General features: G+C 48.5%; 1 protein-coding gene across 3 annotated transcripts in view; it reads left to right on the top strand.

The window, feature by feature from the left end:
* The window catches only part of ATP9A (ATPase phospholipid transporting 9A (putative)), a 144,225-nt gene that overhangs the window by 114,839 nt on the left and 6,130 nt on the right, over positions 1-23,256 (top strand). For all 3 annotated transcript variants that reach the window (XM_026455147.1, XM_023184145.3, XM_023184147.3), the window contains 10 exons: positions 1,161-1,331; positions 4,302-4,400; positions 7,069-7,158; positions 7,283-7,427; positions 8,533-8,597; positions 12,281-12,436; positions 16,027-16,091; positions 17,551-17,659; positions 18,558-18,615; positions 21,182-21,385. In XM_026455147.1, coding sequence (XP_026310932.1) covers positions 1,161-1,331; positions 4,302-4,400; positions 7,069-7,158; positions 7,283-7,427; positions 8,533-8,597; positions 12,281-12,436; positions 16,027-16,091; positions 17,551-17,659; positions 18,558-18,615; positions 21,182-21,385 — 1,162 coding nt within the window. The remainder of the gene's footprint in view (positions 1-1,160; positions 1,332-4,301; positions 4,401-7,068; positions 7,159-7,282; positions 7,428-8,532; positions 8,598-12,280; positions 12,437-16,026; positions 16,092-17,550; positions 17,660-18,557; positions 18,616-21,181; positions 21,386-23,256) is intronic.

Below are 23,256 nucleotides of genomic sequence, written 5' to 3'. Positions count from 1 at the left end.
TTTTTTTTTTTTTTTTTTATGTTTTTGAGACAGAGTTTTACTCTTGTTGCCCAGACTGTAGTGCCAATGGCACGATCTCGGCTTACTGCAACCTCTGCCTCCCAGGTTCAAGCGATTCTCCTCCCTCAACCCCCCAAGTAGCTGGGATTGCTGGGATTACAGGCGTGCATCACCACGCCTGGCTAATTTTTGTATTTTTAGTAGAAACAGGGTTTTGCCATGTTGGCCAGGCTGGTCTCAAACTCCTGATCTCAGGTGATCTGCCCACCTCGGCCTTCCAGAGTGCTGGGATTACAGGCATGAGCCACCACACCCGACCTCCCTAATTTCTTTAAGCTATAAAAATGTTGGGGTTGCACCAGATTATTGACTTGTTTATTATCATCCCATCCCGTAGATTGTGTGTTCCCTGAGGGGAAGGTCCTTGTCTTGCTCACTGCGTGTCTCTGGTGCCTGGCCTAAAGGCAGCGTGCAGGAATGCAAAGGAGGGAGGCGGGCTATGCTTCCTGGGGCCCTGCCCTGCTCCACATGGAGAAACTGCTGGATCTCTCTAATGAATTTGAGTTCTTTGTAAGCCATTATTTAACAAGCGTTCTAGCCCTGATAAATGCTACCTGCCTTTTAATTTTAAAAGCATGTGCTTTGAGCAGGCCCGTTAGGAGATGACTGGTTTTCCTCCAGGTTTTTGCTAACATGATATAGACAAGAAGCGGAAGTTTGGGTTGATGGTCTTCAGAAACTCGACTTGGTCTTTAGAAAACCTGGTGACTCACAGTTTGGTTTACAAAGTGCATGTTGTGTGTGGGGAACTTACTGTTTTTTTGAGATCTTGGCTGTGCCCGTCCCTGAGACAATCCAGTGAGGTTGGTGCTGTTATTGCCATTTCGTGGCCACAGCTCAGAGAGGTTAAGTGACTTGCTGGAAGTCTCCCAGCAGGTGAGTGTAGCATGCAGGGTGGGACTCAGGTCTGTGCGGTGTCTACATGGAGGACTTGTGAGGAAGCTGGAAGCCTGTGTCACCCCTGTGGGGTGCAGCTCACCTGCCGGGGTCCCCACCTTGTGTGGCGGGGATCGGGCACGGCCCTTGCACTCTTGGCACTGGCCAGTCAGCCTGGCCTCTCGTCGCCCTAAGCAGTGACTGCATCTGCCGATGTATCCCAGGCCCGCTACGTCCAGGCCAAGCTGAGTGTGCACGACCGCTCCCTCAAAGTGGCCACGGTGATCGAAAGCCTGGAGATGGAGATGGAACTGCTGTGTCTGACGGGCGTGGAGGACCAGCTGCAGGCAGACGTGCGGCCCACGCTGGAGACCCTGAGGAACGCTGGCATCAAGGTAGGGTGGGCTGGCCCCAGGGAAGGGCACTCCACAGCGATGCCGGTTTTCCCTCAGCAGTGCAGGGAGATCAGAGAGGGAAAGGGCGGGAGGAGCAGCAGAGGAGACCGGGAGTGCCTTATCTGCAATGGGCCACAGCCACTGTTTCTGCCCCTACAACGCTGATTTTTTTTTTTTTTTTGAGACGGAGTCTTGCTCTGTCGCCCAGATTGGAGTGCAGTGGCACGATCTTGGTTAACTGCAACCTCCGCCTCCTGGATTCAAGCAATTCTTGTGCCTCAGCCTCCCTAGTAGCTGGGATTACAGGCACGTACCACCACGCCCGACTAATTTTTATGTTTTTGTAGATGGTTTCACCATGTTGGCCAGGGTGGTCTTGAACTCCTGACCTCCGGTGATCTGTCCATCTCGGCCTCCGAAGTGCTAGGATTACAGGTGTGAGCCACTGTGTCTGGCCCTGCATCCCTGATTTTGGAAGGCGTCTTGTGTAGTGTTTGCCTTTACTGTACCGATGATTCCCCTGATTCCACTGGGCTCCCTGGTGCTCAGGGCCGAGCAGGGTCCAGTGTGCACGGCTGCTCATTAAATTCCAGTTGAGTGGCAGCATGCCAGTCTGTCTGCTGTGTGGCCGAGTGAGTGAGTGACCACCCAGCAGAGCGACCGCCAATGCCATCACACTGTCATATTAACATTTTGCCCTCTACCGTTTGGGGCCAAAAAAAAAAAAAAAAATACTAGGAGTTGAATCTGGAGAGGCCAGCAGAGGGCGCGTGAGGACCTGGTCCTCAGTGGACCAAGGGAGGTGTAAACAAACAAACTCCTTGGCCTGGAGCTCCTGGAAACGTGTCCCTGCCACTGGCCTCCACTCAAAAGTGGCTCTCTGCTGCATCCTGGGGCCTGACCTTTCAGCAGGGCCTTGGGAGGAGGACAGGTTAGACGCCCGGCAACATTCGGGCCCACTGGGGACTCCCACCCCTGCGTGGCCTGTTTCCTTGTAAACACGATTCTGTCACGTGCATTCGGCTCACAGGCCTGGTTCGTCATAAGGAAATCACCAACGGGATCTTGCTTCTGGAAGTCTGGCCCATTTGTCCTCCATTGTGGGCTCTGCAGTTGGGCCTTGGCCATTCCTAAGACTTCTGGAGTTTCCATTTTCTGCTTCCATCTTTGTCTTGGAGTTTTTCTCCTTCTCAAAACTGTGTTATCCCAAGACGAGATATTTTATTCACAGGGTGTGCATGCATGTGACTTATCTTTCTAGTTTCCTGTTAGATGAGAAGGGGAGGGGAGTGCCTGGGATGGGGCAGGTTGGTTGGTAATTAAAGTCTAAGATACGACCTTGCACAGGAAATTTTCTTTTTTCTTTTTTCTTTTTGAGATAGAGTTTCGCTCTGTCTCCCAGGTTGGAGTGTGGTGGTGTGATCTCGGCTCACTGCAACTTCCACCTCCCAGGTTCAAGAGATTCTCCTGCCTCAGCCTCTCAAGTAGCTGGGATTATAGATATGTGCCACCATGCCTGGATAATTTTGCATATTTAGTAGAGGTGGGGTTTCACCATGTTGGTCAGGCTGGTCTCGAACTCCTGACCTTAGGTGATTCACCCGCCTCGGCCTCCCAAAGTGCTGGGATTACAGGCGTGCCCAGCCAGCTGCACAGGATATTTTCTACATCAGCCCTTTGTATGGATGTAGAAACCGAGGCTGAGTGAGGCATCTCTATTCCCCAGGTTCTCACATTGGGAAGCAGCAGAGCTGGGACTGGAGCTGGGGTCTCGGGCCCTTTCTGTACCACCTTCCCATCATCCCAGCATGGGACATTAGTCACATCATGCACCTGATCGTTCTTTTCATGCCTTTCTGGAACTTGAGCTTCCTAATTCCTTCCCCAGTGTTTGTTCTCTTACATCAAACCCTGAGAACTATGACTAAACAAGGCTCACCAAAAAAAATATTGTTTTTAGGACAGGCGGGACATTGAGGGAAAACAGACCTAGCCAGGGGAGAGGGCCCAAGAGGCTCAGCCCTGAGAGGTGCCCGGTGCCTTCCCTCTGCCCGTCTCACTGCCTGGGTTCCCATCCTACCTCTCCCTTTACTTCTGTGACCCTTGGCAAATGACTGAAGCTCTTAGCACTTCCACTTCCAGCCTCCAGAAGCCGTCATGAAGGTAACAGGGAGCTCAGCGTGGGTGCTGGGCGCATAGTGGACACTCGGGAGACATTTGTCATGATCTTGTTTCCTATACTTCCCCTGCTATCCAGATTTTCTTTGACTGGTAGCCCCAAGACTGCTCCCAGCTGGGAGCAAGGAGAACAAAAGGGTGAATGAGGGAAAATCACAGAGCAGGAAGCACATTCCATGAGGACTCTAAAGAGCCGGATTCTGGGCCTGGTTAGGACAAGAGGTCGCTGTGTGGTTTGGGGCAAGTCATCTACCCTCTCTGAACCCACAGCAGAGAAATGCAGTGTGAGCTAATACATGATGTGGGAGAACCTGACTCATTTACGGTCAGCGTTTTATAAGCTGAGTTAAACCCCAGAAGGGTCTGTCTTGCTCGTCCAGCTACGTGGAAAGTCCACAGCATCAAAAGTGAGTGTTTCCTTAGGACACAGAAGTGCCCCTCACCTATGCAGCCTTTCACTTCTTTTAGGATATTTATCACTTTAAGAAAAATCCTCAGAAGGGGAATTATGTGGTCCAAGGACTGAGCTTCATAGTACCTCCTGTAGTGTGTGGCCAAACGGCCCTTTCTAGAAGCATCTGCCAGTTTTTGCCGCTACCAACAGTGGTTGCTTGGAGTCCCAGAGCCCTTCAGCCAGGGCGCTTGCTGTGTTGTGTTGGGGACAGCACGAGTCGGCAGGAGGTAAACGGAACAACATACCAAGTACAGCTCCATGTTCTTGGGAACTCATCTGTTGCAGATGACAGGCCGGCCTCAAAAACTAACAGGACCTCTGTCATGCCATGATTTCAGGTTTGGATGCTGACAGGGGACAAGCTGGAGACAGCCACATGCACAGCGAAGAATGCGCATCTGGTGACCAGAAACCAAGACATCCATGTTTTCCGGCTGGTAAAGTGTCCTCTGTGTTAGGGCCATGTGGGGGTGATGTTCGATTTGTCCTGTAACGTCGAGTGGGCCCCTTAAGAAGGGAGGGGCAGCACGTGAGTCACCAGGGTGGGGAGCGTCAGCCATGGTTGCCTTGGGTGGGGTGATTAATGACCCAGGTGCCAGCTGGAGAGTTCCTTCCAGGAGTGGTTTAGGAGCACCTCCTTCTTAGTCCTGTGCTAATGCCGTGCTCTTAACCTTTTAGGGGGTCGTGGTCCCTTTGAGAAGCTGGTGAAAGTCAGGCACTCCCCCTGAAAGATGCAGATCCACTCATACACATGAAATTATGCATGGGATTCCTGGGATTTCATTGAACCCCTGAAAGTCAAGTCCTTGGATAAGAAAGAAATTCCGGGCCGCAGATACTGGTCTATCTGCCCTCCTGAGGGGGGAAGCATTTAGGACCGTTGAGGAGCCTTTTGAAGGAGGTGCATTGGATGGGCACATGAGAAATCGCCTGCCCTTGTGGCAGGCATTGACCGAGACAGTGCACACGTCAGGAACTGCTTCCAGTGAGGACTGTTCTAGGCTTTATTGCACTGGGGAGGTGGGGGGACTGGGTCCTCTTTGGGGCCGGATATAGTAATCCCACTGAAATCAGAGCCATGATGCCAAACAACTGGAGGGTCGCTAGATCTTTGGGGGTCTCCCCCTCACCCCTGCCTTTGCTCCATAGCACGCAGAAGCTTAAAAATATCCAGGGATTTCTGGAATACCACAGTGTTGTGTAGAGGCAGGTGTAGTCAGTTCTCATCATTCACAAATTCTTTGTGAATTCTCCTCCTCCCAAAATTTATCTGTGACCTCCAAATCAGTACTCTTGATGCTTTCACGGTTATATGTAGAGTGGCTTAAATCTTTTTTTTTTTTTGGAGATGGGGCCTTGCTCTTATTGCCCAGGCTGGAGTGCAGTGGTGCGATCTCAGCTCACTGCGACCTCCGCCTCCCGGGTTCAAGCAATTCTCCTGCCTCAGCCTCCCAAGTAGCTGGGATTACAGGCGCCTGCCACCACACCTGGCTAATTTTTGTCTTTTTAGTAGAGACGGGGTTTTACCATGCTGGCCAGGCTGGTCTCAAACCCCTGACCTCAGGTGATCCTCCCACCTCGGCCTCCCAAAGTGCTGGGATTACAGGTGTGAGCCACCGCACTCGGCCTAGAGTGGCTTAAAATTTTAGCCGGCTGAGACGCACATTCCCACCGGAGGTTGAACAAGGCCATGCACTGCCTCCTTTTTTCAGCCTCGTGGTGAACGGGGGTCCTTTTTGCAGTCCATTTAAGTATCGGGTTTTTCGCATTTCTGTGCTTTACGTTGGCAGTTTGTCATTTAAAATGGCCCCAGCACAGCGCTTCTTTGCTGGCTCGTGTTCTTAAGTGCAGGAAGGCTGTTGATGTGACTTATGGAGAAAATGCATGTGCTAGATGAGCTTCCTTCAGGCGTGAGTTACAGCACTGGTGACTGTGAGCTCAATATTAATGAATCAAGGTGTCTTTAAATAGAAACACACATAAAATAAGGTTATAAATTTATGAAGATATTGTGACCAGGGGCAAAAACCTAACCCTGTATTTCCCCTAGAGGGGATGGTTTAGTATTTGCTACTTCAGTGTTCACAGTGACTTTAGAAAACGTAGCTACTATGAATAATGAGAATTGACTGTCTGTTCTAGAATTGAGGGATTGCAAACTAATGACCTCTGTGCTAGCCACCTGTTTTTCTCAACAGCAGGTATTTTGTTTTATTGGAGCGTAGACAGATCCACTCGTTGGCGTATGGTGCATGACTGCTTTTGGATTATAACGGCAGAGCTGAGTGGTTGTGATGGAGACCGTGTGGGCCTCAATGCCCACAGTAGTTAACATCTGGTCCTTTACAGAAAAGTGGCCCGGCCGGCCCCTGCTAGGTGCCTGGCTCTGCGTACCTGTACTGTAGCATACTAGCCATGTGCCTTTAGTCAGGCCAGCAAATGTCACCATGCTTCAGTTTCCTTAGGTGCAAAATAGAGCTGTCTTCTTTTGGCACCTCATAGAGCTGTGGACTACGCACTCCACAGAGTGTGTTGTCCAATACCTGGCTTATAGTGAAAGTACAGGCTTTTTTTTTTTTTTTTTAAAGACGAGTCTTGCTCTGTTGCCCAGGCTGCCAGTGCAGCGACACGATCTCGGCTCACTGCAGCCTCCGCCTCCTGGGTTCAAGTGATTCTCCTGCCTCAGCCTCCCAAGTAGCTGGAATTACAGGCACCCGCCACCACGCCAGGCTAATTTTCTATTTTTAGTGGAGAGTGGGTTTCACCATGTTGGCAAGGCTGGTCTCAAACTCCTGACTTCAAGTGATCTACTTGCCTCAGCCTCCCAAAGTGCTGGGGTTATAGGCATGAGCCACCGTGCTCGGCCAGTACAGGCATTTTTAGTCCTGGGGAAATTGTAGGTGGAGGTTGGCGCATGGGCTCTCTTGATTCCTGCAGAGTCATAACCAATAGGTTTCCATTTGTTGCTGCCTCTGGTGGCAGGGGAGGGGAGGGACCCTTGGCTGGGGTGGCCGTTGTCTTCATGCTGGCTCCAGGAAGCCACTGTTTATTGTTTTATCATCTCCGGAGAGCAATGCCTCCTTCTCCATCTCTGTTCCCTTCCAGGTGACCAACCGCGGGGAGGCTCACCTTGAGTTGAACGCCTTCCGCAGGAAGCATGATTGCGCCCTGGTCATCTCAGGAGACTCCCTGGAGGTGAGCTTGGGGACCCCTGAGAGCCAGTCCTCCCAGCAGCCTGGGGCTTATCCAGCTTCGGCAGGGGCACTGCAGGCTGGGCAGCGACCTCCACCAATGCACCACCTCTCCCTCCACCCTGCAGGTTTGCCTCAAGTACTATGAGTACGAGTTCATGGAGCTTGCCTGCCAGTGCCCGGCTGTAGTCTGCTGCCGCTGTGCCCCCACCCAGAAGGCCCAGATCGTGCGCCTGCTTCAGGAGCGCACGGGCAAGCTCACCTGTGCAGTAGGTAGGCGCGGCTCAGGCTGTGCCGCTGGCCCTGGCCTGGATGTGCGCCAGGCTCCCTTTCCCTAAGGATGTTTGGACACTGTTGCTCGTTCTTCACATTCCCCAGCCCCTTTGTTCAGGTCATGCTTTTTCTCCGCCTCACAGACTTTGGCTCTTTTTGTTATTATTTTTAATATTTCACCTGGAGAGCAGATAGGCATGTGCCAGGCCTCTACTCCTTTGCCAGTGGCTCAAGAGTGCAGCCTTCCAGTGGGTGGAGACCACACACTGTGGGGTTGGATCTGGGTTCAAATCTTTCCACTGGCTTTTCCCAGTGGGTGCCCCAGATGGCTTCTTTCACCCGTCTGAGCCTCCGTTTGCTCGTGGTAGAATGGGAATAATAATTGTGGCTTCCTCAAATGGTGTCACGAGGACTCAAAGGGGTCACTTTTTTTTTTTCTGGAGACGGAGTCATGCTCTGTCACCTAGCTGGAGTGCAGTGATACAATCTCAGCTGGTTGCAACCTCCACCTCCTGGGTTCAAGTGATTCTCCTGCCCCAGCCTCCTAAGTAGCTGGGACTACAGGCACGCGCCACCACATGTGGCTAATTTTTGTGTTTTTAGTAGAGACGGGGTTTCTCCGTGTTGGCCAGGCTGGTCTCGAACTCCTGACCTCAGGTGATCTCCCCACCTTGGCCTCCCAAAGTACTGAGATTACGGTCATGGGCCACTGTGCCCAGCCTAAAAAGGATCACCTTTAAGATGTGCTTGCCACGCTGCGTGGAAAGTGTCCAGTAAGAGCCCTGTGAGTTGCCGCTGATGGTAATCCTGGGGTATCCCGGCCTCCGAGGAGGACGAGTGGTCATTCCTGTCCTATGTGGACACAGTCCCACTGCCGCTGCTTAATGCCGGGACCCTCTGCAAGTCGCTGGGCTCTCTGACATTCAACCACTCTGCCTGTGAAACAGGATCTTGGTAGTGCGAGGGGTTGGAGAGATGGAATGGACAGGGCAGGCCAGGCACTCAGCGAGCGCTGCGTGACAGACGAGACTGCGGTAAAGGCAAGCATGCGTTCTTGTTTAAGGTAAGAATGAAACGTCTTTTCTCTCTGGTCTGTGGCTCGCAGGGGACGGAGGCAATGACGTCAGCATGATTCAGGAATCTGACTGCGGCGTGGGAGTGGAGGGAAAGGTGAGACTGTTTCCCTCTGCTGGGCTCCACTTGCTGGAGTTTCTTGGTTCTTTTTCCCTCAAAGACAGAGCTTTAAGGCTTCTGGAAATTCCAGATAAAGAATGATAAAACGTAAGGAACCATGTGTCACAATTACCTCATGTCACTGGGAAGATAGAGGTCTGTATTGCTACATCTTAATTGCCCAGACCTAAATTAAAAAAAAAAAAAAAGTTTCTAGGCCAGGCGTGGTGGCTCACGCCTGTAATCCCAGCACTTTGGGAGGCTGAGGCGAGTGGATCACTTGAGGTCAGGAGTTTGAGGCCAGCCTGGCCAACATGGAGAAACTTTGTCTCTACTGAAAATACAAAAATTAGCTGGGCATGGTGTTGGGTGCCTGTAATCACAGCTACTTGAGAGGCTGAGGTAGGAGAATCGTTTGGACCCGGGAGGCAGGGGTTGCAGTGAGCCGAGATCGTGCCATTGCACTCCAGCCTGGGCAACAGAGCGAGACTCCGTCTCAAAAAAAAAAAAAAAAAAAGAAGCATTTCTCTATATACTTAGGGTATGGTAAGTGTAATTCAGACTTCTCTGGGACAGTCAGCATTGTCAGTAAAAGCCTTAGTTATCCTGCTCTGTGCTGATCTCTTGGGCGAACAATGGAAGAATGTCGCTTGCTTCACTTCTCACCAAAAGGCCTTGGCAGCTACAATTTTTAAAAGCTGGTGTGTTATGAAATATTATTTCTGTCTTTTTCTCCTTGCCAATTGTGCGCTTGCCTCTTATAGTTTACTTAGCCCTAATTTGTGACCTCTAAATGACAAGAGGCAAGAAGATGGGTCACCGAGTTTGTCAGGACCGTGTGTGAAGGGCCGGAAGTGGTGGCTCATGCCTGTAATCCCAGCAGTTTGGGAGGCTGAGGCAGGAGGATCACTTGAGCTCAGGAGTTCGAGACCAGCCTGGCCAACATGGTGAAACCCTGTCTCTACTAAAAATACAAAAATTAGCTGGGCATGGTGGCAGGTGCCTCTAATCCCAGCTACTCAAGAGGCTGAGGCAGGAGAATCACTTGAATCCGGGAGGTGGAGGTTGCAGTGAACTGAGATTGAGCCACTGCACTATTGCCTGGGTGAAAGAACAAAACTCCATCTCAAAAAAAAGGAAAAGAAGTGTGTGCAAAGTATCGGAGTGCCAAGACCCGGAGGGAGCAGGAGAGATGCTCCCCTGTCCATACTGTTGCATAGCTTCATGACTTTGGCTGACCCTTAGGGCTTTTTTTCCCCCACTTTCCCACCCTTTCTGGTTCTCTGGTTCTCAGCAAGATGATGATGATTTGAAGTTGCGGAGTGAAATGGTTTTTGAATGAGATATATCAGAAGTCTGTATAGATTTCCTGAGTACAGTTTTTAAGAGGCATGTTTGAGTTTAATGGAATTCTCTACCAGTTCTTATAAAACTTAAAGCATTTTCCCTTCTATTAAAAATCATATTCTGATTCCTTTGTTTCTTGGGATATAAAAGTAATACTGCTCACTATAAAAAATGAAAAGAATCTAGGCCAGGCTTTGTGGCTCACACCTGTAATCCCAGCACATTGGGGGGCCAAGGTGGGCATATCACCTGAGGTCAGGAGTTCAAGACCAGCCTGGCCAACATGGTGAGACCCGATCTCTACTAAAAATACAAAAATTAGCCAGGCATGGTAGTGGGTTCTTGTAATTCTAGCTACTCAGGAGACTGAGGCAGGAGAATTGCTTGAACCCATAAGGCAGAGGTTGCAGTGAGGGAGATTATGCCACTGCACTCTGGGTGACAGAGTGAGACTCTGTCTCAAAAAATATATATAACATAAAAAATCTAGAAGTAAAACATGTCTTTTAGGTAACTGCATCAAATGAGTAACACTGGTTTTTCTCCCAATATTTTTTCTGTGTGTATATTACTGGTTATGAGTGTGTATATATTTGCTATCTATACATATATCTTACACATGTATATATATATAATTTTCATGTGTATTTTTTAAAGTGAAAACACACAGTACATTTTGTTATGCAGCTTGCTTAAATCTGTTACATCATGGATTTGTTCCTATGTGAGAGCATACAGAGCCATCACTTCTTACTCTGACTCTACCTTTTTATTTTGAAAAATGTCAAAAGTTGAAATAGAACAATGGAAAAGTTGAAATAGAACAGTGAGCATCCATCTACCCTTCACTTTGGCCATTTGTTACTATTTGCCACATTCTCTTTCTTTGAATCAGTAGAAAGTAAATTGCATGTAATGTTACCCCTAAATATTTCAGCTGGATCTCTTTAGAACAAGGAGGTTCTCCCACACAAAGAAAGTAACATCATAACCCCCCTTGCCCTGTGTAACATTGATATAATGGACTATATAATATTCATGCTCAACCCCATGTAACATTGATGTAATGGACTATATAATATTCATGCTCAACCCATGTAACATTGATATAATGGACTATATAATATCCATGCTCAACCCCATGTAACATTGATGTAATGGACTATATAATATTCATGCTCAAATTTCCCCATCTGTCCTCTAAGTGTCTTCACAGCTTAAATAATAAAAGCTCCAGGAAGGACGGCAAATCCCATTTATTAGCATGTCCTCGTGTTTCTGATCTTCTTTGTTGTAGAACACTTTTCTCTCTTTTTTTTGGTTGGAGAGTGTTTTGTTTTTCATGTCAGTGGTATTTTTGAAGCATTCAGGACAGTTGTAGAGTGTCTCATGGCACGCATTCCTTGAGCCCATCAGGTTGATTCGGTTCCGATTCTGCTTTGGCATGAGCACTGCATAAGGGGAATTCGTGTTCTTCCTGTTACGTCACATCCAGAGGCTCTCATCTCCTTCTGTCCCTTTAATGTTGGCTGTCACCGCCTTTTAAAAGTGAGAGAATTTGGCCAGGTGCAGCTACTCATGCCTGGAATCCCAGCACTTTGAGAGGCTGAGGCGGGCAGATGGCTTAAGCTCAGGAGTTTGAGACCAACCTCGGCAACATGGAGAAACCTCATCTCTACGAGAAATAACAAAATTAGTCAGGTGTGGTGGTGCATGTCTGTGCTCCCAGCTGCTCGGGAGGCTGAGGTGGGAGGATGGCTTGAACCTGGGAGGCAGAAGTTGCAGTAAGCCGAGATCACACCACTGCACTCCAGCCTGGGTGACAGAGTGGGACCCGGTCTCAAGAAAAAATTAAAATTAAAAAATACAAAATGGGAGAATTCCATTATGTGGTTGCACTGCAAGTTATTCCCACTTCTGTGAGTGTGCAGAGCTGTATATTCAGGAATATCCTGCCTAACATTGTTAGTAGCTCTGGGTTTTCGCCTCATGTTTAATTAGCTCTTAAGGGAACTAGATGTTTTAAAATATCTATCTTTAAATGATTCTTTGTTACTTATGGGGTGGGCTGAACTCCTAAGGCCTAATATTAGATCCACTTGACCTCCAAATTATAACTATATCGATTCAGAATGGTTTTTATTTAAATAAATTCCCCCTTTAAAATTAAATTTAGACTTCGACCACCAACTGCGTTTAGCTTGAAACCAAAGAATTTCTTTCTTGAAGTTCTTCAGAGATCTCCTTACAATGTCTTGCTTTTTCAATTAAAGAAAATGTGTTTGCCCTGACCTCTTGTGCTTCTGACGGCGCCTAATTTTATTGGATTTTAGGAAGGAAAACAGGCTTCGTTGGCTGCAGACTTCTCCATCACTCAGTTTAAGCATCTTGGCCGGTTGCTTATGGTGCACGGCCGGAACAGCTACAAGCGGTCAGCCGCCCTCAGCCAGTTCGTGATTCACAGGAGCCTCTGTATCAGCACCATGCAGGTGAGTGGACCGCTGGCTCCTCTGCACATGTACATGTGGCTGTACCATGTAGGTAAGTGGACAGCTGGTCCCTCTGCACAGGTGCATATGGCTATGTGATTATCATGGAAAAAGCCTGGGAATTAGACTATGCTTTGGAGCTGTCACCCCCACCTCGCCAGTTTAAATCCCCCACCTGGCTACATTCCAGCTGATAGACCTTGAGCCAGTCCCTGAACTTCTTGGTGCTCAAGATTCCTCCCCCGTTAAGCGTTGCTGGTCATTCCTGCCATGTGGTGTGGACGTGTGTGTTAGCAGTGGTGACGTCCAGTACCTGGCATGGGGCAAGTGGAGTGTACATGAGTTATTTTAGTTGTGGGTAGGTTGTTACAATGTGTTTGCTGGAGTGAAAGACGCAGAGTTAAATGCTGAATGACTATTCGGCCCCCAGTTTTTCACCTTTTGCAGAGGTAAGGGCCATCAGAGAACAACCACTAAAGAAGAAGAACTTACTCTGCTTGTGTGCTTCCTGCGCCCTAGGCATCAGGCTAAGTGTTCACAATGCAGTGTCTCACATAAGCCTCACAATAGCCTGAGCCCATTTTACGGATGGGGAGGCTGAGGCTGAGTATGGATGATAAATTTGAAGTGTCCCATAGGGATTCAGTCAGCTCAGGCAGGCGGACCTCAAAGCCTGCAGTCACAATCTGAGTATCCTTCTTGATATATTCGTCATGGAGGGCCTGGGACTGTGTCCACTTGCAGGGGTCAGCATGACCCCTGGCACTGAGGTTGCCTCGGCATCACGGTTCTGTCTCCCGGCAGAGCCCAGTGGGGGAACTGAGTTTGGTTATTATGATCACGAATACCCTTGGAAGTTAACATCTTGCTCCCCTCTTGCTTTTTCATAAAAGGATTCTAGAGTATATATTTTCCCACCTTCTCTCTCACAAACTCCTTCAAAATACGTCATCATAGGACAGGCACAGTGGCTGACGCCTGGAATCCCAGCACTTTGGGAGGCCGAGGTGGGCGGATCACTTCAGGCCAGGAGTTTGAGACCAGCCTGGTCAACATGGTGAAACCCTGTCTCTACTAAAAATACAAAAATTAGCTGGATGTGGTGGCACGCTCCTATAATCCCAGCTACTTGGGAGGCTAAGGCACGAGAATCACTTGAACCTGGGAAGTGGAGGTTGCAGTGAGCTGAGATCGCGCCACTGCACTCCAGCCTGGGCAACAGAGTGAGACTCCATCTCAAAACCACCAACAACAAAATTTGCCGGCAGTCTGTAGCAATTAAGTGTGGAGTAGAAAGGAGGCCAAAGGAGGGAAAGAAAATATTTTTGGTGTTGCAAAGTTGTTGATTGATCTTCCTTTTTGGGCATTGAGGTGAAAATGCTCCCAGTTGAGTGGTGAGAACGTAGGCGCAGTAGATCCTGGAACTCACGTCTCCTTCTGGCCATACCGCTAGGGATCTGTGAGACCTTGAGCAAATAACTTTACCACTCTAGGCCTCAGTCTTCCCACCTGGAAAATGGGGATGATGAGACCCTCCTTGCCCTCAGACAGGGCCACTGTGAAAAACAGAGAGGTTTTTAAGACATCAGTGCTAAGGCATTCTTACCATGATTAGTAGAAGTGAAACAAGGTAATATGTAAACATCAGGTGATATTTTAATTTGTTTAATCATACTTGAAAGGCAGTCTGCCTTTCAAGCACCAGGTAATGCTGCTTTGGGTATGTGAGAATTCACCATCCACTGGCTACATCCCAGTTTTTTGGGGGTGATTTTATGTTTTAAATATCTATTGCATTTGTGAGTAGGGGAGCCTTAAGGTGACTTTCATCAAAATGATCTAAACCCAAACAGCTGCTGTGGTTCACCAGACCACATCTGTACTTTTATGTTAACTCGCCAATTAAACAGGATAATGCTGTGGTTTTAATCATTGGGAGATTAATCAGCGCATCCTTGGACACATACACAAAAGCTGGCCGGGATGAGCTGACTTCTTCAAAAACTGGATGTTACCCTTAACATTGATGTAGAAAAAGAATTCCAGGATGAGGCATTGTTCTTTATGCTAAAGAAAATGCCTTTAACCCCTGTCCACCGTGCTGAAAATGGCCAAGAGCAAGTCCCAGTTAGAATTGCACCGGGACATGGGTCTGCCAGAGAACACAGTGTTTTGATTTTTCCCAAAGTACTATCATCGAGATGAAGACTGTGTGGTTAGGATGACCCTTTTAGAGGAGGGGGCTCCTGATACTGGTTTGGAAAATAAACACCAGATTCTTGATATTTTTACAACCGTCCTTCCTATGCAGCGGCCCAGCCTGGGTGAAAAGTCACCGGAAAAGTGGCTTTTCCGGCGCAGCCAGGGCGAACCGGGACTTCTCATGACCATAGCGCTCAGGAGCGCCTGCGCTCTGAGCTCTGTGCTGAGAAAGCACGTGTTTCTCACATGCTTTCTCTCTGTGTCCATTGAAGGTGCTCTGGGGAGCTAGCCCTGGTCTGATGCTATTTCTAATTACTAGGATATCTCTGCCTTGCTTTCTTCTAATTTCTAAAAGCTTTCAGGCAGCGTTTGTCTCTGGCCTTCCTTCAGCTTTATACGAATAGGTAGCAGCTTAGAGACCATGCTTCCTCTGTTAGCCCATAGAGGTCCAGAGATGGAGCTAACAGAGCTTCAAGCCTGATTCTGGAAGAGTACAAGAACATGACAGAATATAGTCAGGGGTTCCTTGAGCTGCGCTCTGTGCGACCTTCCATGGCCTGGTCCCGTCTTCCCCACAGGTCCTCCCCAGCCTGTTCATCATTACCAGCAGCTAATATTTTCCAAAGCAGGAAGCAGACATTTCCATGAGGGTTTGTAAATATCTTCATTGCTTCTGTCTAATTGCAAAAATAATCTGTCACCATGTGCTCTTTTCAAAAATTTCCCCAAATACTGAAACATGTAATATAAGAAGTGAAGCCTTCTCTGCCATCCCAGCCCCCGTAGACACTGCAGAGGCTCTTTTTCTGTACGCGTTTCCGTGTCTCCGGCAGCTTGGTTAGCAGCGTGCGTGCCTGCAGAGTTGGGGATACCCAGCTGTTTAGAAGTGTGCGCTCTGGGGCCACAGCTGGGCTTGAGTCCTACAGTTCACCTGCTCAGCCTCCCTTTCTGTAAAGCGTGGGTGATAGTAGGACTTGATCCTGTGGCTGCTCTGGAGATCAGCTGTGCTCATGTGCAAAGCATTCCTGGGTCCTGGAACTTAATAAATGTTCACAATGGGCTGAGTAGACCCTGGAGCTGTAATACATCACCCAACCCGGGAGTGATTCCTGGATTTGCTGCTTAGGAGCTGTGTGGGCTTGAGCAAGCCACGTACCCTCTCTGTGCCTCACTTTCTGCTTTGCATAATGAGGATGACGAGAATCGTACCTACTTCATAGGGTTGTTGTTGATGTTGTGAGAATGAAATGAGCAAATCCATGTAAAGTACCTTATAGCAGTGTCAGCGCGGGTGAGTACTATGTAAGTATCAGGTGTTATTTTTATTCTGTAAAGGTAAGGGATTTTGTCATGACTTTTGGTGACGTCCTCCTTTCTCCTTGGCACAGGCTGTCTTTTCCTCCGTGTTTTACTTTGCCTCCGTCCCTCTCTATCAAGGATTCCTCATCATTGGGTAAGGAAATCCTGCCAAGGAATTAATTGTTTACAAAACCTTCTTGAAATGCCACAGCAGAGAGAAGAAACATGGTGGGAAAATTCTTGGGTTCCTAAGCCACATTGGTTCCCAGCCCCAGCGAATGTAGGCCCAGCACCATGCTTTAGAACCTCCTTGAATTAACAAGGTTTTGAGCTGTTGAGCCCTGAACCAGATGGAGGAAGTGGAGTTGGAGATGTATGTGGTGTGTTGCACTTTCCCATTTATACCTGGTCTTGAAAAAATACTCCAGGGTTATCAGTTGATTGAGGAGAGCAAGGCGGAAGGTTTGCAGACTTGGTGATTTCACTGGGGTCTTAATAAAAAGGGAAGGGGGATCTGAAAAATGCCCTCCTGGCCTGAACCGAGCCCAGTAGAAGTCCCGTCCTTGGAGCTCCAAGGAGGGCCTTAGTCCATTGCCTCAGGGACGTGCAAGTAGCAGAGCTTGACTGCTATGCCACAGTGACAGAGATGGTGTCACTTGAGCCTTTGCAGCCCGCAAACCCACTCCCATTAGTGACCTGAAACTTCAGGCTGATCCTTCTGACCTTTTCAGAGAATGTGCTCAGTCTCTGAATCACCCAGGTAGGTGGAGTTTGGTTACCGAGTGCCCTAGATACAGATACATGCAGCTGGGGCCCCTCCTGGTTAGGAGGAGACGGAGGGCGCCGGAAACCCAGCTGTGCTCTGGAGAGTCTCACAGAGTCCGCTCTCCATCCTACTGTGTTGGCCGATTAGTTCAGCCTGAGAGGAGGCACTGGAATTCTGCCTGCTTCTAACTGGAAAAGTGGCCTGTCTTTTGTCGGGTTCTGGAAGAGTACAAGAACATGACAGAATATAGTCAGGGGTTCCTTGAGCTGTGCTCTGTGCGACCTTCCATGGCCTGGTCCCATCTTCCCCATGGGTCCTCATTTCCTCTTCTGTCACCCTCAGCCCCAGCCCCACTGGCCTTCTAGCTGTTCTTCAGACATGACAGCCACCTCAGTGCCTTTGCACTGGTGGTTCCTTCTCCCTGGAAAGCTCATCCTCCTGGGACTGGCTTGGCTGGCCCTCACCTCTTGTGGGTGTGCACTCAAATGTTCTGTTCCTCAGCCTCTAAAATTGTACCATCACCCCCTACACACAGACACACACATACACATCTTATTTCCTCTACCCCATTATATTTTTCTCTTTAGCACTTATCTCTAACACACATAGAGTTTACCTAATTTATTTTTTTATTGACTCACTGACCAGGATGAAAGCTCTTGAGGGCAGACATTTTTGTCCATTTTTCCTCTTAGGTTTCTGGTGCTTACAGCCAGCTCTGGAGCATAATAGACAAGCAGTAAATAGTTGTTAGAGGCATGGATGGGACTTGGGCGCCGGAGGCTGGCATAGCACATAGCTCTGATCGCGTTGGCCAGGTCTTACCTATGGCGGTTTTCTCTCCCAGGTACTCCACAATTTACACCATGTTTCCTGTGTTTTCTCTGGTCCTGGACAAAGATGTCAAGTCGGAAGTTGCCATGCTGTATCCTGAGCTCTACAAGGATCTTCTCAAGGTTCTGTTAGCTTCTCAGTCCCTCCTGCTTCCCTTCCTCCTTTCCTTTTCTCTTCCTTCCTTCCCTCCCTGCTTTTTTTCTTTTAATTTATTTCGCACAGACCCTCCATTTCTGATTTGAATACACTTGAACTGGTAGCTTTCTTACTTTTGGGGGGAAGGTGTGGGAGTTTACGTTTTTTCTTAAAGCGGTAATATATGCACTATTATAAAGAACGTGAAAGAGTACAGTAATAGATAAACTGAAAACAAGCCAACTCACGACTTCGAAAAAGCCCCTGACAGTTCTGCTTTACAGCTGCAACTTACGTTTGCTCCCAGAGATGTTCTTGTGTACGCTTCCAAAACGTGTGTGTGATGGTGTGTGCGTAGGCATGTGTATAATTTTATTTGTCTTCAAGGGTTTTTTACCCAAGGGAAGATTTATTTCCATTGAATGTTAATTCTTTTTTTTTGAGACTAAGTCTGTCACACAGACTGGAGTGTAGTGGCTCAGTCTCGGCTCACTGCAACCTCCACTTCCTGGGTTCAAGCGATTCTCCTGCTTCAGCCTCCTGAGTTGCTGGGATTACGGGCATGCACTACCAAGCCTAACATTTGTATTTTTAGTAAAGAGGGCGTTTCACCATGTTGGCCAGGCTGGTCTCAAACTCCTGACCTCAAGTGATCCACTTGCGTCAGCCTTCCAAAGTGCTGGGATTACAGATGTGAGCCACTGCGCCTGGCCAATTCTTTTTTTAAAGAACTAATTCCTCCAATGTGTTCAGATGTGTGTGAGCCACTTTTTTGATGAAGACAGATGGGTTGCCTTATCTAGTTAGCGGGAGCATAACGTGAACACTGATGCTGCGTGAGCCCCCTACGAAACCGGCTCTAACCTTTCTCTGTCTCTCGTTTAGGGACGGCCATTGTCCTACAAGACATTCTTAATCTGGGTTTTGATTAGCATCTATCAAGGTAAGGATGAGTGGAGACACCTGTTTGTCTTGTGCTCTGGCACTGACTCAAGGGTGTCCCCTTCTTGCCTGTAGAAGAAGAAGAGAAGAAACTGGAATCCAAAATAGCTGGAAGGAGGGTGGCAGTGTGACCCAGGGGAGACACTGGTCACCCTGTATAAGGACTTGAACATCAGAAATGCGCAGTGGTGCTGTGTGAGAAATGAGGTAGTGAAGCCAGAGGAAGGCGGCGGACAGTAGTCAAAGCCTGTGGGGCTGCTCCACCCATGAGGCAAAAGGTGGTTGCTTTCTGGAATGTTCTGAAACCTTTTCTGAGAGTCAGATCAAGTCGTAGTTTTGGAAAAACATGTTTACTTCACTGGCCTCCAGAGGGAGTCTCCCAGCCTATAGAGGCTTTGTAAGATGACCTATTGGGATATAAGAAGAAAATAGCAAAACTTCTGTTTGTATTTATTTTTTCTAACTCTTTTACATTTACATATATATATAAATATATATTTATATATTTTTGAGACACAGGGCAAAGCCACCGTGCCCAGAATCCTCTTTTTTTGGTATTTCTATTTTTATGTGTGTTTTGTAGTGCACATAATAGATTTTATATACTTACAAAATACGTAATATATAGAAACGGAGTGAGACCCTGGGCGACGGAGGGTCTCACTCTGTTGCCCAGGCTGGAGTGCAGTGGAGCAATCACGGCTCACTGTAGCCTCGACCTCCCCAGACTCAGGTGATCCCCCCACCTTAGCCTTCTGAGTCTGGGACCACAGTTGTGCACCACCACCAAATCAGTTGCCAAATCAGTTCATTTCTTCCCAATTGACTATGAGCCAAGAGTCCCTGCAGGTCCAGCAAGATGACCTCATGCTGTGCTGTGGACCCCATCGGGTGCTGACACGGGCTTTAATTCCTATCTAGAAACCTGTTTCTAGTTCAGCATCATAGACTACAGGTGTGCACCACCACACCCGGCTAATGTTTGTATTTTTTGTAGAGGCTTGAGGTCTCACCATGTTGCGCAGGCTGAACTCAAACTCCTGGCCTCAAGCAGTTCTCTTACCTCAACCTCACAAATTGTTGGGATTACAGGCATGAGCCACTGTGCCCGGAATCCTCATTGTTTTTTAGTATTTCCATTTTTATGTATGTTTTGTAGTGCATATATTTGTGAAATGGTCCTAATATTTCTATATATCTGGACAGGTACATATATATAACTTACAAATAAACATGTATATTTGGGGTTTATTATTATTTTTTTTTTTTGAGAGAGTTTTGCTCTTTTGTCCAGGCTGGAGTGTAGTGGCATGATTTCAGCTCATTGCAACCTCTGCCTTACGGTTTCAAGCAATTCTCCTGCCTCAGCCTCCCGAATAGCTGGTATTACAGGTGCCCACCACCGCACCCACCTAATTTTTGTATCTTCAGTAGAGGTGGGGTTTCACCATATTGGCCAGGCTGGTCTCGAACTCCTGACCTTGTGATCCACCCGCCTCAGCCTCCCAAAGTGTTGGGATTACAGGCGTGAGCCACTGCGCCTGGCCATAGTTTATTTTTTTAAAAAATAAATTTACTGTTCATGTCACCTATTGGAGTTTATTCCTTTTTTTTTTTTTTTTGAAACAGAGTCTTGCTCTATCACCCAGGCTGGAGTGCAGTGGCACGATCTTGGCTCACCGCAACTTCCACCTCCCAGGTTCAAGCAGTTCTCATGCCTCAGCCTCTTGAGTAGCTGGGACTACAGGCATGCACTTCCACACCCAGCTAATTTTTGTATTTTTAGTAGAGACAGGGTTTCGCCATGATGGCCAGTCTGGTCTTGAACTCCTGGCCTCAAGTGATCCGCCTGCCTCAGCCTCCCAAAGTTCTGATTACAGGTGTGAGTCACCACATCATTTTATTTGTTTGTTTGTTTGTTTATTTATTTATTTATTTATTTATTTATTTATTTATTTTTTGAGACAGGGTCTCACTCTGTCACCCAGGCTGGAGTGCAGTGGTACATTCTCGGCTCACCGTAACCTCCACCTCCCAGGCTCAAGTGATCCTCCCACCTCAGCCTCCTAAGTAGCTGGGACTACAGGTGCATGCCACCACACCTGGCTAATTTTTGTATTTTTTGTAAAGATGGGGTTTCACCATGTTGCCCAAGCTGGTCTCGAACTCCTGAGCTCAAGCAATCTGCCCACCTTGGCCTCCCAAAGTGTGGAGATTCCAGGCTGAGCTACTGCAGCTGGCCGTGGCTCCCTCATTTTAAATATTATATTTAACTTTCTATTTCTTTCATCAACTCTAGACAGTTATTCTCTCCCTCCCTGCCTTACTTCCTTTTTTCTCCCTTGTTTTCACTTTGTAGTTATAGATTATTTATCCTACAAAGTCAAAGAGGAAAAATCAGAAAACTATAGGTTCAGACCTGAATAATGCACCAGTCATTAACCTCATGTAACAAGTGATACCTTTCATGTGTAAATGAAAAACGCAGAAAGGAACCAGGTGTGAGCGAGCAGGGCGTGGCTATTGCAGGGAGGGGCGAGGGGAACACCCTTCTCTGGCGTTTGCAGGGAGCACCATCATGTACGGCGCGCTGCTGCTGTTTGAGTCGGAGTTCGTGCACATCGTGGCCATCTCCTTCACCTCGCTGATCCTCACCGAGCTGCTCATGGTGGCGCTGACCATCCAGACCTGGCACTGGCTCATGACAGTGGCCGAGCTGCTCAGCCTGGCCTGCTACATCGCCTCCCTGGTGTTCTTACACGAGTTTATCGGTAAGACCCCTGAATGCTTAAGCCCCGTCAGTCACCCCCAGTGAATCTGGCCCAGAGGTCTCACTGGTATGAGGGAAGGGGGCTCCCAGCGCTCGGCCTGGGCTCTTCCTCCAGCAGTCCTTCCCGCTCAGCTGTCCGCGTTTTCTTACAGGTGTTCCCTAGGGACAGGTGTAGTTGTGCTTCAGGGTGTAAAATTGAGGACAGGCGTGATTGCAGTAGAGAGTGTTTTTCTTTTTCTTTTTTTTGAGTCGGAGTCTTGCTCTGTCGCCTTTTTTGGGCCACAAAACCTTTTTGTTCTCCTGAAATCTTAATCTGAAGTCCAATCTATGAAACTGATAAAAGGGGACTTGTGATGGCAAAGTGGCAGTGCTGGGAGGTGCCCAGCCCCAGAACCTTGCCTGTGCAACCCTGCCTTGCTGCTGTGTCCTGATAGGGCTCCTTAGGGACTCCATGGATCTCAGAATAAAATCTGCTGCTCCGCACAGCAAACCAAGTGCTGAAGGTACTCGCCAGTTCCGTAGACGTGGGAGTCCCTGCTGTGTGCCAGGATCATGGTGGCAGATGAGGTGGACGGGCTCGCCAGGGAGCTGCCATTCTCGTTGGGAACACATGATAAACACACATCAGTGAGTCTGTGAGCACAGGAGTATCAGATGTGATCAAAGTTACCAAGAGAAAAACGGGGTGAGGTGCTAGACGCCCAGGCAGACCCCAAATAAAAAATGTTTTGGAGGCCGGGCACGGTGGCTCACACCTGTAATCCCAGCACTTTGGGAGGCTGAGGCGGGCAGATCACGAGGTCAGGAGTTCGAGACTGGTCTGGCCAACAATGGTGAAACCCCATCTCTACTAAAACTACAAAAACCAGCCAGGCATGGTGGCACACACCTGTAGTCCCAGCTACTTGGTTGGCTGAGGCAGGAGAATCGCCTGAACCCGGGAGGCGAAGGTTGCAGTGAGCTGAGATCGCACCACTGCACTCCAGCCTGGGTGACAGAGTAAGACTCTGTTTCTAAATAAATAAATAAATAAAGTTATGGGAATGTAGAGATGGGGGAGTGTCGGCCCTTCCTAAGGTGGGGTGGCGGCAGAGTGCTCTGACCTCAGTAGTGATTCCAGGTACTCTTGGGCTTGTCCAGTGTCAGCCACTGTCTCTAGATGGACAAGCCTGGCTTCATCACTCTTCCATGCCGACCTCATTTGCTTTGCCATATCAGTTAATTTCTTCCTAATTGATTGAGCCACAAGTCCCTGCAGGGCCACCCAGATGACCCCATGCCGTGCTACGGACCCCATCGGGTGCTGACACAGGCTTTAATTCCTGTCTAGAAACCTGTTTCTAGTTCAGCGTCATGAACTTGGAACACGGGCACCGTTCAGATGACCCAGCATTTTCTGTGTTGTGCTGTGGATAGATTCTGAACTCTAATCTTGGCTTCCCCTGCACAGGGCAAACTCAAGCCACTATGGCTTTGGAACCTCAGGGCCAGGGGTCATCCTGAAAGTCTAGCTGGTGCAGCAGACAGGCCTCTTTACACCTCTTTCCTCTTCAGTGGAAGCATTTAAGTTTCTGTCTGTGTTATTTAAACAAAAAACCCTCAGAGTGATACCGTTTCTCCTTTATCAACTGAGGGAGCAGGGCCGCGAAACTGCTTCTCTGCTGCAGAAGCTCATGTGTGTTCAAGATTGCAGAGAGACTGTCTCTGGGGGAACTTTCAGTTATGACAGCCCTCTCATGCCCCATCCTCCGTGGGAAGCCTGCAGGGGCCAGCAGTGGCCCATCCCTTGATCCTTTGCCCCAGGCCTTCTCAGTGGGGGTGATGTGGTCCCCACCACCTGGGGAACAAACATTGGTCTTTGGTGGGGTGTGA

This window comes from Piliocolobus tephrosceles, chromosome 20 (genome assembly GCF_002776525.5).
Source record: "Piliocolobus tephrosceles isolate RC106 chromosome 20, ASM277652v3, whole genome shotgun sequence".
Taxonomy (NCBI): domain Eukaryota; kingdom Metazoa; phylum Chordata; class Mammalia; order Primates; family Cercopithecidae; genus Piliocolobus; species Piliocolobus tephrosceles.
Note: the sequence above shows the minus strand (reverse complement) of the source record. Positions and strands in the feature narration are given on the sequence as shown.